At 49.3% G+C, this 17632-nt stretch overlaps 1 protein-coding gene across 1 annotated transcript; it reads right to left on the reverse strand.

The window, feature by feature from the left end:
- Positions 1-3205: 3205 nt before the first annotated feature.
- LOC140403741 (galectin-2-like) lies at positions 3206-13451 on the reverse strand. The gene is made up of 4 exons (XM_072491902.1): positions 13375-13451; positions 7269-7345; positions 5622-5781; positions 3206-3489 (listed from the first exon to the last, which is right to left on the reverse strand). The coding sequence occupies exons 1-4, from the start codon at positions 13378-13380 to the stop codon at positions 3343-3345; spliced, it is 390 nt and encodes a 129-aa protein (XP_072348003.1). The 5' UTR covers positions 13381-13451; the 3' UTR covers positions 3206-3342.
- Positions 13452-17632: the final 4181 nt, after the last annotated feature.

Below are 17632 nucleotides of genomic sequence, written 5' to 3' on the forward strand. Positions count from 1 at the left end.
GTATACCGCACACCCTAACTACAACACTCTGGTATACCACACACCCCTAACTACAACACTCTGATATACCACACACCCCTAACTACAACACTCTGATATACCACACACCCCTAACTACAACACTCTGATATACCGCACACCCCGAACTACAACACTCTGATATACCGCACACCCCTAACTACAACACTCTGATATACCGCACACCCCTAACTACAACACTCTGATATACCACACACCCTAACTACAACACTCTGGTATACCGCACGCCCCTAACTACAACACTCTGATATACCGCACACCCCTATCTACAACACTCTGATATACCGCACACCCTAACTACAACACTCTGATATACCGCACACCCCTAACTACAACACTCTGAAATACTGCACACCCCTAACTACAACACTCTGGTATACCGCACACCCCTATCTACAACACTCTGATATACCGCACACCCCTAACTACAACACTCTGGTATACCACACACCCTAACTACAATACTCTGGTATACCACACACCCCTAACTACAACACTCTGATATACCACACACCCCTAACTACAACACTCTGATATACCACACACCCTAACTACAACACTCTGATATACCACACACCCCTAACTACAACACTCTGGTATACCGCACACCCTAACTACAACACTCTGATATACCACACACCCCTAACTACAACACTCTGGTATACCACACACCCCTAATTACAACACTCTGATATACCACACACCCCTAACTACAACACTCTGATATACCACACACCCCTAACTACAACACTCTGATATACCACACACCCCTAACTACAATACTCTGGTATACCACACACCCCTAACTACAATACTCTGGTATACCACACACCCCTAACTACAACACTCTGATATACCGCACACCCCTAACTACAACACTCTGGTATACCGCACACCCCTAACTACAACACTCTGATATACCACACACCCCTAACTACAACACTCATATATACCACACACCCATAACTACAACACTCTGATATACCACACACCCCTAACTACAACACTCTGATATACCACACACCCCTAACTACAACACTCTAATAGAACATAGAACATACAGTGCAGAAGGAGGCCATTTGGCCCACCGTGTCTGCACCAACCCACCTAAGCCCTCACTTCCACCCTACCACCTAACCCAATAACCCCTCCTAACCTTTTTGGACACTAAGGGCAATTTAGCATGGCCAATCCACCTAACCTGCATGTCTTTGGTCTGTGGGAGGAAACCGGAGCACCCGGAGGAAACCCACGCAGACACGCGGAGAACGTGCAGACTCCGCAGAGACAGTGACCCAAGCTGGGAATCGAACATGCGACCCTGACGCTGTGAAGTCACAGTGCTAGCCACTATGCTATGTGATACAGCACCCCGATATACCACACCCCTGACTATAGCACTCTGATATACCACACCCTAACTAAAGTACTCAGATATACCACACCCCTGACTATAATACTCTTATATATCACACCCCTGACTATAATACTCTGATATACTACACCCCCTGACTATAATATTCTGATATACCATACCCCTGACTATAGCACTTTGATATACCACACCCTAACTAAAGTACTCAGATATACCACACCCCTGACAATAATACTCTTGTATATCACACCCCTGACTATAATACTCTGATATACCACACCCCTGACTATAATATTCTGATATACCTACCCCTGACTATAATATTCTGATATACCATACCCCTGACTATAGCACTTTGATATACCACACCCTAACTAAAGTACTCTGATATACCACACCCTAACTATTGCACTCTGATATACCACACCCCTGACTATAGCACTTTGATATACCACACCCCTAACTATTGCACTCTGATATACCACACCCCTGACTATAGCACTTTGATATACCACACCCCTAACTATTGCACTCTGATATACCACACCTTTAGCTAGAACACGGACGAGTCTGTCCCCACCAACTATAACACTCTGAAATATTGCGCCATGTGTCTAGTCGATGTGGAAAGACCACACTTCCTCAAATTTTATGATATACAACACTTTGAAATTACAAACCCTGATATTTCAGAACTAGACCCATCAGTAAACTGGTCAGACTCACAAAGAAAGGCTTTATTGACAAATGGCTTACAGGAAATGTTGTTTCTATCAATAAGGAAAATACATATGTCACTCAGAAGAGAAAGGTGGGTTGATGCTTTCAATCGACAAAGTCCTTAAGCGGAACAGACACAGGTGATCGAATCTGGTTCAGGAGGTTTATGTTGCCGGAATATAAACGTGCTGGGCTCCTTGTTCTAGGAATATTAGGAACAGTTTCCATTTTGGGTCACTCCCTGATCAGGTGCACAATAGGCAGAGGCGAGCAGAAGGAAAAACCAGTGTTGAACTTTCAGATCCCAGGAAAGCTTTATTCCATCATGGGATGTGGGCGACACCGATTGGGCCACCATTTATTGCCCATCCCTAATTGCTCTTGAACTGAGTGGCTTGCTGGGCCTTTGCCTTCGAGTCAACCCCATTGCTATGGGCCTGGAGTCACCTGAGGGCCAGCTAAGGATGGCAGATTGCCTTCCCTGGAGGGCAACAGCCGGATGGGTTTTTACAACAATGGCGGCCATTGCTGAGAAACTAACTTGGCTTTAATTCCAGACTTTTATTGATTGGCTTAAAATTCCACCAGCTGCCATGGATGGGATTTGAACCCATGCCCCCAGAGAATTAGCCGGGGATTCTAGATTGCTAGCCCAGTGGCATGACGACTAGGCCACCGTCTCATACTGGAGTTCCATATTAAGATATGCATGACCAGTTCGGACAAGCTTTACTGGTACCGTTCATTTCTCAGTTCTACCGGGTTTTCCTTTTGCATTCCCTCTACTCAACCTGCAGGGTCGCGGCTGTTTTTCGCGGACCATCCTTTGGTTTGCCTTAATGGGGGCCATTTTACACTTCTCGACGTATAGGAGTCTGAATTAACAGCATTCAAACCAATTTAGTACAAAACCCTTACAGTCCACAGTGAGATCCACCCGATAAATCTCGAGTGGACTCAAATTCCAAACTCCGCAAATGTTTAATCACTTTATCACCCGCTAGATTTGATTGGAAAGTCGATGTTCCCGCCCCCCCCCCGCCCCCCCACCCCTGTACCCCACCCCACCCACCCATCACCCCAAATCGATCTTTCTCATTCAGAAAGTCGAGAGACCTGTTGCACGTTTCCAGCATTTTCCAGGAGGTTTCTTTCAGATTTCCGTGGATTTTTTTTCCATCTTCCTTTGGTGGGCCGCCGCCGCCATTTTAATCTAATTTGAAGGAGGCCATTTTGAAGTCGCCGTGCACGGACATGTAGTTGACTTCATCCAGGGACAACCTGTTGGGGAACTCGATCACGTGATCGTTTGGGAGTTTGACTTTGAAGCCATCTCCCTCGAAAGTGATGTGCAGCTGTGGGGATGAAGGAAAGAAAGAGTTAAGAGGCCGAAATGTCAGACTGGGCCTGCAGCCTACTTCTGAGAATGCGCCAAACAACCTGCGGCGAGGCCTTAGGATGAACTGATGTTGCTGCTTGGGTAAGAATTTTGCGAGCTCGAGAGTCCTGTCTCTCTCTCTCTCTCTCTCAGTGGACCCGCGCAATATTGTTCCCAACTCTGGTGGACCATATTCCTGGAGGTTTCATCGCATCGGCTTTTGTCCCTATTGTAGACCCTGGTTGCCTGGCAACCCGCCTTGCCGCACCAATTGGAAGACAAATAGATTCTTGGACCTAATTGGGTGAGTCTTGCATCTCAGCTAAGCAGACCAATTTCCTAGCTTCCAAAGCAGAACTTCTGCCATGTCTCCCTCTTTCCTGAGCTGGGGCATCCCCACGCCCCCCCCCCCCCCCCCCCCCCCACTCTTGGTGTCAGGCCTCTTAACAATACCCGACCCACCTCCCGCACCTCTGCTCTCATCCCTTCCCCTCCCTCCCAAACCATCATAGGGCTGCCCTAATTGCTTGTTAGTTTTCACACAAGTCGTTTAATGTGGGGGGGGGGGGGGGGGGGGGGGTTGTTGCTGCAGTTTTGGTCATGAGTTCTGTTTGCTATAGTTTGTAGAGACTCTGATTAAATAAACACAGCAGACAAGTTGCCATAGTGTTCTGTTTAAATAGACTCTGTAGACTGTTTGCCGTACTGTTCTGTTTAAATAGACAATGTAGGCTATTTGTCATACTGTTCTGTTTAAATAGACTCTGTAGATTGTTTGCCGTACCTTTCTGTTCAAATAGACTCTGTAGACTGTTTGCCGTACTGTTCTGTTTAAATAGCCATTGTAGGCTGTTTGCCATACCTTTCTGTTCAAATAGACTTTGTCGACTGCCATACTTTTCATAGAATCATAGGATTTACAGTGCAGAAGGAGGCCATTTGGCCCATCGAGTCTGCACCGGCTCTTTGAAAGAGCACCCTACCCAAGCCCACACCTCCACCCTATCCCCATAACCCAGTAACCCCACCCAACACTAAGGGTAATTTTGGACACTAAGGGCAATTTAGCATGGCCAATCCACCTAACCTGCACGTCTTTGGACTGTGGGAGGAAACCGGAGCACCCAGAGGAAACCCACACAGACACGGGGAAAACGTGCAGACTCCGCACAGACAGTGACCCAAGCCGGGAATCGAACCTGGGACCCTGGAGCTGTGAAGCAATTGTGCTAACCACCATGCTAACATGCTGCTCTGTTTAAATAGACTCTGTAGACTGTTTGCTGTACTGTTCTGTTTAAATAGACTCTGTAGATTATTTGATTTAGTGTTCTCATAGAATCACAGAATCATAAAATTTACAGTGCAGAAGGAGGCCATTTTTGCCATGAAGTCTACACCAGCTCTTGGAAAGAGCACCCGACTTAAGCCCAACACCTCCACCCTATCCTGTAACCCAGTAACCCCACCTAGCCTTTGTGGACACTAAGGGCAATTTAGCATGGCCAATGCACCTAACCTGCACGTCTTTGGACTGTGGGAGGAAACCGGAGCACCCGGAGGAAACCCACGCGGACACGGGGAGAACGTGCAGACTCCGCACAGGCAGTGACCCAAGTCGGGAATTGAACCTGGGGACCCTTGAGCTGTGAAGCAACAGTGCTAGCCTCTGTGCCACCGCGCCGCCCACAATTCTATTTAAATAAACTCCACAGAATAGTCATACTATTGTGTTGCCTAACTGGACTCTGCAGGCTTGCTGCGCTTAAAATGACATTGGTGTAAAATAGACTATTTGCTGTGGTTCTGCTATAAGTCCCACCCACCACCATCCCCAGCTCAGTGCCTGACATGGTGGTATCAATAGACATTCTGAGCAAACATTGACATTGGAAACAATCCCTGAAATTTTTGAAACGCCATCAATAACTTTATTTCTTCAACAAATTAAATAATCAGGAGTACAGAATACTTGTGAGAGAAAGTGTGTGGGTTAATGCAGTAGAATACACGACATTCCTATTAATAACCACTGACCATTTTATTTTTGGTTCTACAAATTGGTGAGGTTAGCGCTGGTGTTGAATGTGTTGTCCAAGCTCCCCTTACCTTGACCTCGACCCCCTTGCTGAAGGGGAATCCGCCATCTCTATGCTCAGTACCCCAGCAGCCGTCACACTTCGAGTTGCAGACAATCACGGTCTCGTCAAAGCGGGGGTTGAAGTGAAGACCGATGTGGCCTTCGCTGCTCCCTAGGTTCACCATGAATCTGTAGTCGGAGGAAAGGAGGAGATTCAAACCTTTGAGCCATTGGTTGCAGCCAATCTGGAAAGGTGTTATGCATTTCCACACGTTTGCGGCTCGTTCGCAGGGGAACCAGGACACAATAAGAATAGCAATCAGCAATAGGGGAGTAGCCAAATGACTTGTTTTGGTAGCGATGCTGACTGAGGGCTGAATGTTGGTCAGGACACTGGGAGAAGCCTGCACCTCTTGGGTAGACTTCAGCTATCCGAATGCACAGACAGGCCATCTGAAAGTTGGCGTGGTGTTTATGTTTAGTGCTTGATGATTATGTGAGTCTGATACCTAGGGCGGGATTCTCTGATCCTGAGGATAAGTGTTGACGCAGTCGGAAATGCCGTCACGTTTCCCGATGGCGTCAACATGGCCTCGGAATCAGCACTTCTGGCCCCTAGAGGGGGCCAGGACGGCACTGGAGTGGTTCACGCCGCTCCAGCTGCTGATCCCGGCGTCAACTGGGTGCCGCGGGATCCGCGCATGCACTGTGGCACCGGCGCCAATGCAGGCATGCGCAGTGGCTCCCTTCTCCCTGCCGGCCCCGACGCAACATGGCGTAGGGCGACAGGGTCCGGAACGGAAGAAAGGAGGCCCCCAGCCCGAGAGGCCGGCCCGCCGATTGGTGGGCCCCGACCGCGGGCCAGGCCACGAAGGAGGCCCCTCCTGGTGTAGACCCCCCCCCCCCCCACCCCCGGGACCCTTCCACGCCGAGGTCCCGCCGGCAGAGAGCAGATTAGAATGGCGCCGGTGGGACTCGGGTTTTCTGTTACGGCCGCTCGGCCCATCCCGAGCCGAGAATCTCCGGGGGGGGGGGGGGCCGCATAGAGAGGCCGCCGGCCAGCGCGTGCCGACCACGCCGACGCCAATGGCGCTGATTCTCCGCTCTATGGAGAATCGCGTCCCGGCATCGGGGCGGCGTGGCACAATTCGCGCCGGTCGTGCCGATTCTCAAGCCCGGCCACGGGCTGAGTGCTCCCGCCTCTTATCTATGCTCACTACATTTGATTGGGCGTTGACTCACAGAAAAGTAAACAGGCACAGAGAAGCGACTAGAAACTGAGAGTTGACACATGGAGTAGACATTTTAAAGCATTGTATAAAACTCCTGGCAAGGTTCCTGCATACTTAGAAACTAGTGTCATCTTTGCATAGCTCCAAAAGATATAAAATGTGCAACAGTTGGCATCTCTTACAGTGTTACACTCCCTCAGCACTGGCACCAGAAGTGCCAGCCAAGCTAATAGGCCCAGATTTATGAAATGGGACATAGCCCCACAGCCTTCTTATAGTTGGAGGACATGAAGCAAATTTTCATTGTATGTGAGGATTCCACTGACTGTGTAGATATGCAGTGTTTGTGTTAACCGCATGCAAAAGTTATACATTTATCTGATATTTCTTTGCACGTAAGGGGCATTTTCTCAAGAATCAGATAAGGGTGGGTAAGAATCTCACCTGTTAGCATCATCCGTAATCTTCCCTTTAATCTTCAGGGTGTCTCCACTTTTCATACCCATGTTATGCACTTCAAGCTGTTTCCGATGTTGGGAGGAAAGCAACATTAATATTAGATTATTCTTCCCTCTTATTTACCAAAAGAGTCCCCCTCCGATTTCCACTTGTGAATGGGTTTGAATTCACACAAGAATTTCTCTCCAAGTTTCCAAACACAGGTGGGGCGGGGGCATTCAAGTCTTTATGTTTGTGGGATAAAGAGGCTTACTGAAGAGGAAAGATTGGGCCCACACTCATTGGAGTTAAGAAGAATGAGAGGTGATCTTATTGAAACATAGGCCATGCCGAAGGAACTCGACAGGGTGGGTGCTGAGAGGCCATTTCTGCTGGCGGGGGCAGAATTTTGAAATAAGGGGCCTTCCGTTTAAGACAGAGGTGAGGATGAATTTCTTCCCTCAGAGCTTAGTTAGGCTTTGGAATTCTCATCCACAGGGAGAAGTGGAGGTTGGGCCTTTGAACATAGTCAAGGCCAAGTTAGATTTCTGGTCGACAGCGGAGTTAAGGATAATGGCAAGACATTAGCACGGTAGCATTGTGGATAGCGCAATTGCTTCACAGCTCCATGGTCCCAGGTTCAATTCCGGCTTGGGTCATTGTCTGTGCGGAGTCTGCACGTCCTCCCCGTGTCTGCGTGGGTTTCCTCCGGGTGCTCCGGTTTCCTCCCACAGTCCAAAGATGTGCGGGTTAGGTGAATTGGCCAATGATAAATTGCCCTTAATGTCCAAATTGCCCTTGGTGTTGGGTGGAGGTGTTGAGTTTGGGTATGGTGTTCTTTCCAAGAGCTGGTGCAGACTCAAAGGGCCGAATGGCCTCCTTCTGCACTGTAAATTCAATGATAATCTATGATTAATCTAGGACAAAGGGTCGGCGCAACATCGTGGGCCGAGGGGCCTGTTCTGTGCTGTGTTTTCTGTGTTCTGTGTTCTATTGGAGTTTTTTTTTAATGTTGTCCGTTAGGTGGAGGTCAGCAGCAGCAGCAACCCGGAGGGGGGGGGGGGGGCTGATTTCCTTTTCCCTTGGCGCATGCCCCATTTTGCTTTGAGATGGGTGTTAAATTGTTAATCGTTAAGAGGGTTAAGTTGTTTTGTGTTGAGTAAGCCTCTTTATCCCACAAACATAAAGACTGTTTTGTGTTGTTGGCATATTGCACTGTTTTCTTTGTATTATTTTCCTTTTTGGAGTGTTTTGTAAAAATTATAGAATAAAAACATATATATATTTTTTTAATGTTGTCCCGTCCTTCGAGTTCCAAAGCCAATACCCAGAGAGGACAGGGCAAACCCCTAATCCATTTGGTTTGCTCCAAAAAACAATTCACATTCAAATTGAAGCCAATACATGGGACATACAAAAGATCCAAGCTGACAAGAAAAGGGGTCGCCCCTCATCTTGTGCTGGACCTGACGCTTGACGCTTGATCTTAGCCAAGAGGCCGAGAGGTGCACAGGAAATTGGAGTTCAGGCCACAATCAGATCATCCATGACCTTATTGGCTGACAGAGGAGGCCGAGTGGCCCAATCCTGCTTCCATTCAAGAACAATACGGCACGGGAACAGGCCATTCGGCCCTCCAAATCTGTACTGGTCATGATACCACCCTTGGCCAAAACCCTCATCACATCCAAGTTCCCGGGCGGTATTCTCCGCCCCCACGCCGGGTGGGAGAATCGGCAGGGCGCCGTGCGAATCACGCCACGCCACCCCGATCCCCGCACGCGATTCTACCCCCCCCCCCCCCCCGAAACCAGCGCCGCGAGAATCGCGCCGGGCCGCTCGGAGAATGGCCGCAAACGGCGAGCAGCGATTCTCCGGCCCGGATGGGCCGAGCGGCCGCGCGTCAACAGCCTACTCCCGCCGGCGCCGGCCACACCTGGTCGCTGCCGGTGGGTACTCGTCGCGAAGGCTTGGGGGGCGGTCTGTTGGGGGGGGGGGGGGTGGGTCTCTGTTCCCGGGGGGGGGGGGCCTCCGGAGTGGCCTGGTACGCGATCGGGACCAACCGATCGGCGGGCCGGCCTCTCTGTCGGCGGGCCTCCTTTCTTCCGCCGGCGAGCCTGGATCCATCCGCCGCGTTTGTGCGGTGAGGCCTGGGGAGGACGGCCACCGCGCATGTGCTAGTTGGCGACGGCCCAACTGCGCATGCGCGGGACCCAAGGCGCCGCGCCTTTTACGATGCGCCGGGCCTCTGACGCCACGCCGAGGCCCCACCCCCGTAAATCGCGCAACGCCCTTGCTAGCCCCATGGAGGGGGGAGAATAGGGAACGGGCGCCGACACCACAGTAAAACAGTCCGGTTGTTAATCCGCCGTCGGCACTTAGACTCCCATTGGGAAAATCCCGCCCCTTATGTTCCTTATGTTCTATGTACACGCATGCAGGCAAAACCACTAACATCCAACACTACTGAATAAAGACATGAAATTTCAATTCCTTGCGCCTAATATTTAAGAGATATTAATATTTAATATTTAAGGATGGTGACATCCTTCTTCCACTACCCAAAGGCTTGTCACTATCATACCATGACTCAATGGTAGCAAACACACCTGTACCTCATGAGAGGCAAGTTGAACTTTAACCTTTGAAACTGCTGAATGGTGTCAGGTTGACCTTACAGTTTAACAGAATGAAAACAACGTTTTTTTAAAAATTATTTATTTGTTTAAATTTAGAGTACCCAATTCATTTTCCCAATTAAGGGGCAATTTAGCGTGGCCAATCCACCTACCCTGCACATCTTTGGGTTGTGGGGGCGAAACCCACGCAGACACGGGGAGAATGTGCAAACTCCACACAGACAGTGACCCAGGGCCGGGATCGAACCTGGGACCCCGGCGCCGTGAGGCAGCAGGGCTAACCCACTGCGCCACCGGAAAACAACGTTATTAATGGTGGCTTTAACTTCTATCGCTAAAGGCTGGTAAAGGAGAGATTATAAGGTGCAAAGAATGATCACAATGGCGTAATTGTTTAGCACGCAGTAAAGACAATAAAAATGACTCTTAAAAAATCTTGCTTCTGCTGTAATGTTCTCCGTATGCACGGATGGCGATGTCTTTGTAGTTGAAGTGATCAGAGAGCATACTGCTTTGTAAATGAACAAAATTGTTTATTAACTAATTAAAACACTAAAGGGTAGCTATGATGTCTACTATGATTAAGGCTAAATACATACAACTATGATTAACTAATTAATATTGACTAAGGAGCTACTCAGTATGCGACTGGACTCTACGTCTGCTATCCACGTTCTGCCTCACATGTGGCTGTGTCTCAGTAACGTTCCCCCATCGCCACTCCACCTCTGGTCGGATGCTAGAATTGCAAGCTATACATACAGGCGCTCATGTTTATATACAGTTTGGTTATTATATTAGAACCACAGATGATAGTTCACATATCATCACATAGGCCTCCAAGTCAATCCTTTCTTCGATTTTCATTGTCCCAACATTGGCGGCCATGTCTCCAGCTGTTTAGAGCTTAGCGGTATCTTAGGGGCAGCGTGGCAGCACAGTGGTTAGCACAGTTGCTTCACACCTCCAGGGTCATAGGTTCAATTCCCCGCTGGGTCACTGTCTGTGCGGAGTCTGCACGTTCTCCGCGTGTCTGCGTGGGTTTCCTCCGGGTGCTCCGGTTTCCTCCCACAGTCCAAAGATGTGCAGGTTAGGTGGATTGGCCACACTAAATTGCCCTTAGTGTCCAAAAAGATTGGGTGGGGTTACAGGGATAGGGTAGAGGTGTGGGCTTAGGTCGGGTGCTCTTTCCAGGGGCCGGTGCAGTCTTGATGGGCCGAATGGCTTCCTTCTGCACTGTAAATTCTATGATCCTACGATAAACTCTGAACAACACTCCCTGAATCTCTTGATCCAACAACCTCACTATCCCCCTTTAGGATGTTCCTTTGAAACCTAACTCTTTGACAAAGGGTGGGATTTTCAGCACCGCCCCCATGCGACGTGTTTTCCGGAGGTGGAGTGTGTTTGCCATGGGCTGCAGGTGGAATCTTTTGGGCCCATCGAAGTCCAGGCCGCTTTGCGTGGTTCGCCGGCAATCCGGAAAACCACTGCCAAGGGTGGAAGATCCCGACGTCAGGATGTGTTGGAAAACTCCCCGGCAAAGTTCTTTCGTATCTCAAGTCTCTTTTTGTGACTGACTTGGTGTCAAATGTTTTCTCCTTGGGACACCAGGCCCGAAGGGGGTTTTGAATCCAGAACATTATGATTCTGAGGCAAGAGCACCGCCATCTTGACCACTCTTCCCATACCAGCCTCCCCGAACAGGCGCCGGATTGTGGTGACTAGGGGCTTTTCACAGTAACTTCATTGAAGCCTACTTGTGACAATAAGCGATTTTCTTTTCATTTTCATTTTTCATTTTCATTCATTTCTTGTCACGCGCAATGATGATGGAAGAGGCTGAGGTGGTCTTCTTTGGAACCGAGGCAATGGAGGGGAAACTTAACTGAGGTGCATCCCTAATCGGCCACCCAGCCAGAGGCGGGGAGACGCCAACACTGCGTGTTCAATTCCCATACCTTCACCGCCAGTCAGCTCTCTCTCACGGGGGAGAGGGACCTACCGTCCTCTGGGACTGTGGCGACATTTCCATTTGAAACACAAATACTGGGGCGTGCACGATAAGGCTATAGGTCAAAACCTAGAAAGTGAAATGAGTAGAGATATCTTTCGCTGCTCATGGAAACACAATGGGTCAAAGACCCTCCTTTAGAGCTATAAATTCATATTAATCCATGAGTTGTGCAAAAACGTGCTTTTAGATCATTAGTCCCCACCATCTAAGCACAGCTGCCCCCTCTATTATTGCTTATATGTCCTTATCTATTATTATCCTTCCGATCAAAGACATCTTCTTTGCGTAATAGCTTTATCACCTCAATTCTTTAATTGCTAGTTCCTGTTGACTGTTACTCATTGCCACTTTCTGAATAATTTATCCCCACCATTTGTTGCCACATTGGCAAATAGACCTCCCTCGAGATCGATGGTGTAATCCAAGTCAATGCATAACTGACTTGGTCGTGACCATATTTTAGTGGAGCCTTTCATCTTTTTGGCATCTATTTGCAAAATGTTGGTTTTCCCTTGGGAAGGTGGGAATATAAAGCAGCAGAGACCTGACCACTCGCGTCTTCATAGAATTTACTGTGCAGGGGGCGGCCATTCGGCCCATCAGGTTTGCACTGGCCCTTGGAAAGAGCACCCTACTTAAGCCCACGCCTCTACCCCATCCCCGTAACCCAGTAACCTCACCTAACCTTTTTGGACACTAAGGGCAATTTAGCACGGCCAAGCCACCTAACCTGCACATCTTTGGACTGTGGGAGGAAACCGGAGCACCCGGAGCAAACTCCGCACAGACAGTCACCCGAGGCTGGAATTGAACCCAGGGCCCTGACACGGTGAGGCAGCAGTGCTAACCACTGTGCCGCCGTGCAATAATCTTGATTATTGAAAAGTGGTTTTCATTTTGACAAATCTAGGTGAAGGATCAAGGCCTGTAGGACAGGACAAGGCCGGGGTTGTAAAAAGTAAGAGGGAAGGTCAAATGTAAAAACATGAGGAACAAGAGCAGGAGTAGGCCATTCTGCCCCTCCAACCTGCCCCACCATTCAGTGCTATCATGGTTGATCTGACTGTGACCTCAATTCCACTTTGCTGCGTGTCCTCTCATAGCTTTGCCCCCCCCCCCCCTGCTGCACATTCATCCTTGTAAATGGTTACAGTCTGGCTTTAATGATTCAGTGTGCCTGGCATCAGTTAGTTTTGTGCCCTGAGAGTGACGATTACATTTTATAAAATATCTGCCTGCGCAATTTGAAGGCGAGCAGGAGCTTACGTTTTTTTTTGTCGCTCAAGGCAGTTTGGGTTTTGGACGTAAAATAAACCCTCGAGCTGGACTTTCCATCCCATTCTAACTGGTCCTCTCTTTAACCTCTCCACCCTTGGAAGTGACCTGTGAAAGCGCCTTAACCCTTCACCTTAGACAAAACGCCAACCTCTCCGACCACTCCTTGTAATTTACTCACCGACATCTTCGCGAATTCGCAGAGAGAGGCCGAGGTTGAGAAAGTGGGTGAAGTTGTGGCAGTCCTGTGAAGAGAGAGAGGCAGTAACAGAGGGGGAGGGTTATATATCTATATACCAGCCAAAGGAAGTTAACCGCTGTTAATCATTGATCAGAATTGCTAACAGTTTTAAGTCCACCAAATGATTAATTAAAAAAAATATATATTTATTAAAGTTTTTAACACAATTTTTCTCCCTTACAAACAATAACCGCTCCCCCGTAACAAAAACACCAAATGATTCATGACAATGAAACAAACCACTTGCATTTATATAACGACCTCACAAAGCATCTTCTGACGTGCAGTCACTGCTGTAACGTGGCAGCCAATTTGTACACAGAAAGATCCCACAAACAACATTGCGCTAATGTCCAAATAGTCCGTAATGTTGGTTGAGGGAATAACATTAGCTCTCTGGACACCGGGTATGGCTCTTTTCTTCAAAAGAGTGGCCATGGGATCCTTTACCTCTACCTGGGCAGACAGAAGGGGTCTTCGTCGAATGTTTCACCTGAAAGACAGCGGGCGGGATTTTCCAATAATGGGGCTATGTCCCCACTCCAGCGTCAAAACGCGGGCGTTTCACTCTGGACTTTATTCAGGATTCCCCTACCTGCAAGGGGCTGGCAGGACCGCGGAGTGCTCCTCGCAGCTCTGGCTGCCGATACGGGGCCCTGCACTTCCGTTCTGGGAGTCCGCGCATGCAGAGGCGGCCGCCCCGCACGACATGGCGGAATTGCACCGTGGAGCGGCCCCAAAAATATAGGCCCCCCCCCCCGCAAGATCGCGTGCGGCCGCGGATCGGTGGTCCCCGATCGCTAGCTTGGCGTCCGTGAGGGCCCCCCCGGTGAAGGATCCCCCCGCCCCCCATGCGGAGTGAGCCTGCAGCCGCCTCCAGCCGCTCTCGAAGTGCAAAACATGGTTAGAACCACATCGTCGGGAACTCGGCCAGTTGTCGGCGGAGAACCGCCACGGGGGCCTCTGCCAATGGCCCCCCTACCCGCGCCGCGTAGACCGCGCGCGCACGATTCGCGCTGATTCTCCTGGGACCGGAGAATCGCGGAAGCAGCGTGTCCCCCCCCCCCCCCCCCCCCCCGGCCCGCCCGCCCCGGTACTCCCTCTGGTACCGTCCTGGAGTGTCAGCCTTCATTTGGTTTTCATTTGTTGGATCTGGGGCACAGGCACATTGAAAAATGCGCCACAGACAGCGTTTGTAGTCCAGCCCTAATTGTCCCTTGAACTGAGCGGCTTGCTGGGCCATTTAAGAGCCAACCACGTTGCTGTGGGTCTGGAGTCATGTGTAGGCCAGACCGGGTAAGGACAACAGATTTCCTCCCTAAAAGGACCTTAGTGAACCAGATGGGTTTTTACAACAATGGACAATGGTCATCTGCCATGGTGGGATTTGAACCCAGGTCCCCAGAACATCCCCAGAATTCCCCATCCAGTAGCAATACCACTACTACACCACCTCCTCATCGGTGTGCTTAAGCCCTTGGTTGATACTTAAACCTAGAACCTCGAGAATCTGAGGCAAGAGAGTTACCAACAGAGTCACGGCTGGTACTTGCATACTGCACCCATTGAAAATGAACGAAACCCATTCCAAATTCAGTCCTTCCATTTGCTCTGTTGTCCTGGCGATACTATTCTGGTTCACCAATACCCCTTTAGGGAAGGAAGTCGTAAACAGAAGTAGCCATGAATTGGAAATCAATACTGTGAGGGAAGCAATGAGCATAGGAAATCGGTTTTGGCTCCCTTACATTGTCATAGAGGGAGTGCAATGAAGGTTCACTGGACTTGTTCCGGGGATGGTGGGATTGTCCTATGAGGAGAGACTAGCAAACTGGGCCTATATTCTCCAGAGTTTAGAAGATTGGGAGGTGATCTCATTGAAACCTACAAAATACGTAAAGGAACAAACAGGGTGGATGCAGGTGAGATGTTTCCCTGGCTTGGGGAGTCTAGAACCAGGGGCACAATTTCTAAATAAGGGGGAAGCCACTTGGGGACCGAGATGAGGAGAAATTCCACAGTGGGTTGTGAATCTTTGGAATTCTCTATCCCAGAGGGTTGCGCAAGCTCAGTCATTGAGTATGTTTAAGGATTGATAAGATTTCTGATTAAGAATAATGTAAACGTTCTGGGGATAGTGTGGGGTAAAATAATGGGCGGCACCGTGGCACAGAGGGCAGCATTGCTGCCTCACGGGCAGCACGGTGGCGCAGTGGGTTAGCACTGCAGCCTCACGGCGCCGAGGTCCCGGGTTCGATCCCGGCTCTGGGTCACTGTCCGTGTGGAGTTTGCACATTCTCCCCGTGTCTGCGTGGGTTTCGCCCCCACAACCCAAAGATGTGCAGGGTAGGTGGATTGGCCACACTAAATTGTCCCTTAATTGGAAAAAATGAATTGGGTACTCAAAATTTTTTTTTTAAAGCATCGCTGCCTCACAGCACCAGGGACTCGGGTTCGATTCCGGCCTTGGGTCACTGTCTGTGCGGAGTCTGCACTTTCACCCCGTGTCTGCGTGGGTTTCCTCCGGGCGCTCCGGTTTCCTCCCACTGTCCAAAAATGTGCAGTTTAGGTGGATTGGCCATGATAAATATTGCCCCTAAGTGTCCAAAGATGTGAAGGTGAGGTGGGTTACAGGGTTAGGCCGGGGAGGCGGGCCTAGGTAGGGTCTTTCGGAGTGTCAGTGCAGGAGCGATGGGCCGAATGGCCTCCTGTTGCACTGCAGAAATTCTATGAAAAGGCTTGGAAGTGTCCGATCAATCACAATAGTATTAAATGGCGGAGCAGGGCTGCCCCGGCTGAATGGCCTACTCCTGTTCCTATCTCCCCACGGATGAGTCCTAGGAGGAGGCCATTCAGCCCTTCGAGCCCTGCTCCGCCATTCAATACGATCACAACTGATTTTCTACTTCACCACCTTTTTCCCGCACTATCCCTATATCCCTTGATATCTTTATTCTCTAAAATCTATCGATCTCTGCCCATTGCTGAGATTCAGAGAACTGGCACCACTGAACTTCAAATAGACCCTTTCTTATCTAATCTGAGCACATGGCCGGGGACTTAAGCCAAAGCTAACACAAGTTGACCGCTCACGGCTCTGGAACAATTGGCTTCGGATGTTCCATTCACTGGAACGTTTTGATTATCTCAGAATGGAACTAGCGATTTTCAAGGGGTAAAAGATTAACTCAAGTCTGCAGAACTGGCTGCAATTGGCCATCACGACGGTTGGTGCTAAAGTCCCTTCGGTGAGTAATTGAGAAGAGGAAATATATTCACCTTGTCTCTGGTCGATGACTCAACTCGTTCTGGTACCAGTCAGTGGTTGGCACGTAAGTGCTCAATACGTCACCAAAAAAAAAGAGGAAGGCAAATGCAAAATCTCCAGAGTTAGAAAAGGATAGAGGAAAGAACAGTGCTGATGTCAACAAGAATATAGAACATAGAACATAGAACAGTACAGCACAGTACAGGCCCTACGGCCCACGATGTTGTGCCGACCATTTATCCTAATCTAAGATCAAGCTAACCTACACCCCTTCAATTTACTGCTGTCCATGTGCCTGTCTAAGAGTCACTTAAATGTCCCTAATGACTCTGACTCCACCACCTCTGCTGGCAGTGCATTCCACACACCCACCACTCTCTGTGTAAAGAACCGACCTCTGACATCTCTCCTATACCTTCCTCCAATCATCTTAGAATTATGTCCCCTCGTGACAGCCATTTCCGCCCTGGGGAAAAGTCTCTGGCTATCCATTCTATCCATGCCTCTCATTACCTTGTACACCTTTATCAAGTCACCTCTCTGCCTTCTTCGCTCCAGTGAGAAAAGCCCGAGCTCCCTCAACCTTTCTTCATAAGTCATGCCCTCCATTCCAGGCAGCATCCTGGTAAATCTCCTCTGTACCCTCTCTAAAGCATCCACATCCTTCCTATAATGAGGCCACCAGAACCGGGCACAATATTCCAAGTGTGGTCTAACTAGAGTTTTATAAAGCTGCAGCAAAACCTCGCGGCTCTTAAACTCAATCCCCCTGTTAATGAAAGCCAACACACCATACTCCTTCTTAACAACCCTATCAACCTGGGTGGCAACTTTGAGGGATCTATGTGCGTGGACCCCAATATCCCTCTGTTCCTCCACACTTCCAAGAATCCTGCCTTTAACCCTGTAGAACCTTAAAGAACTTGCATT

This window comes from Scyliorhinus torazame, chromosome 29, assembly GCF_047496885.1.
Source record: "Scyliorhinus torazame isolate Kashiwa2021f chromosome 29, sScyTor2.1, whole genome shotgun sequence".
Taxonomy (NCBI): domain Eukaryota; kingdom Metazoa; phylum Chordata; class Chondrichthyes; order Carcharhiniformes; family Scyliorhinidae; genus Scyliorhinus; species Scyliorhinus torazame.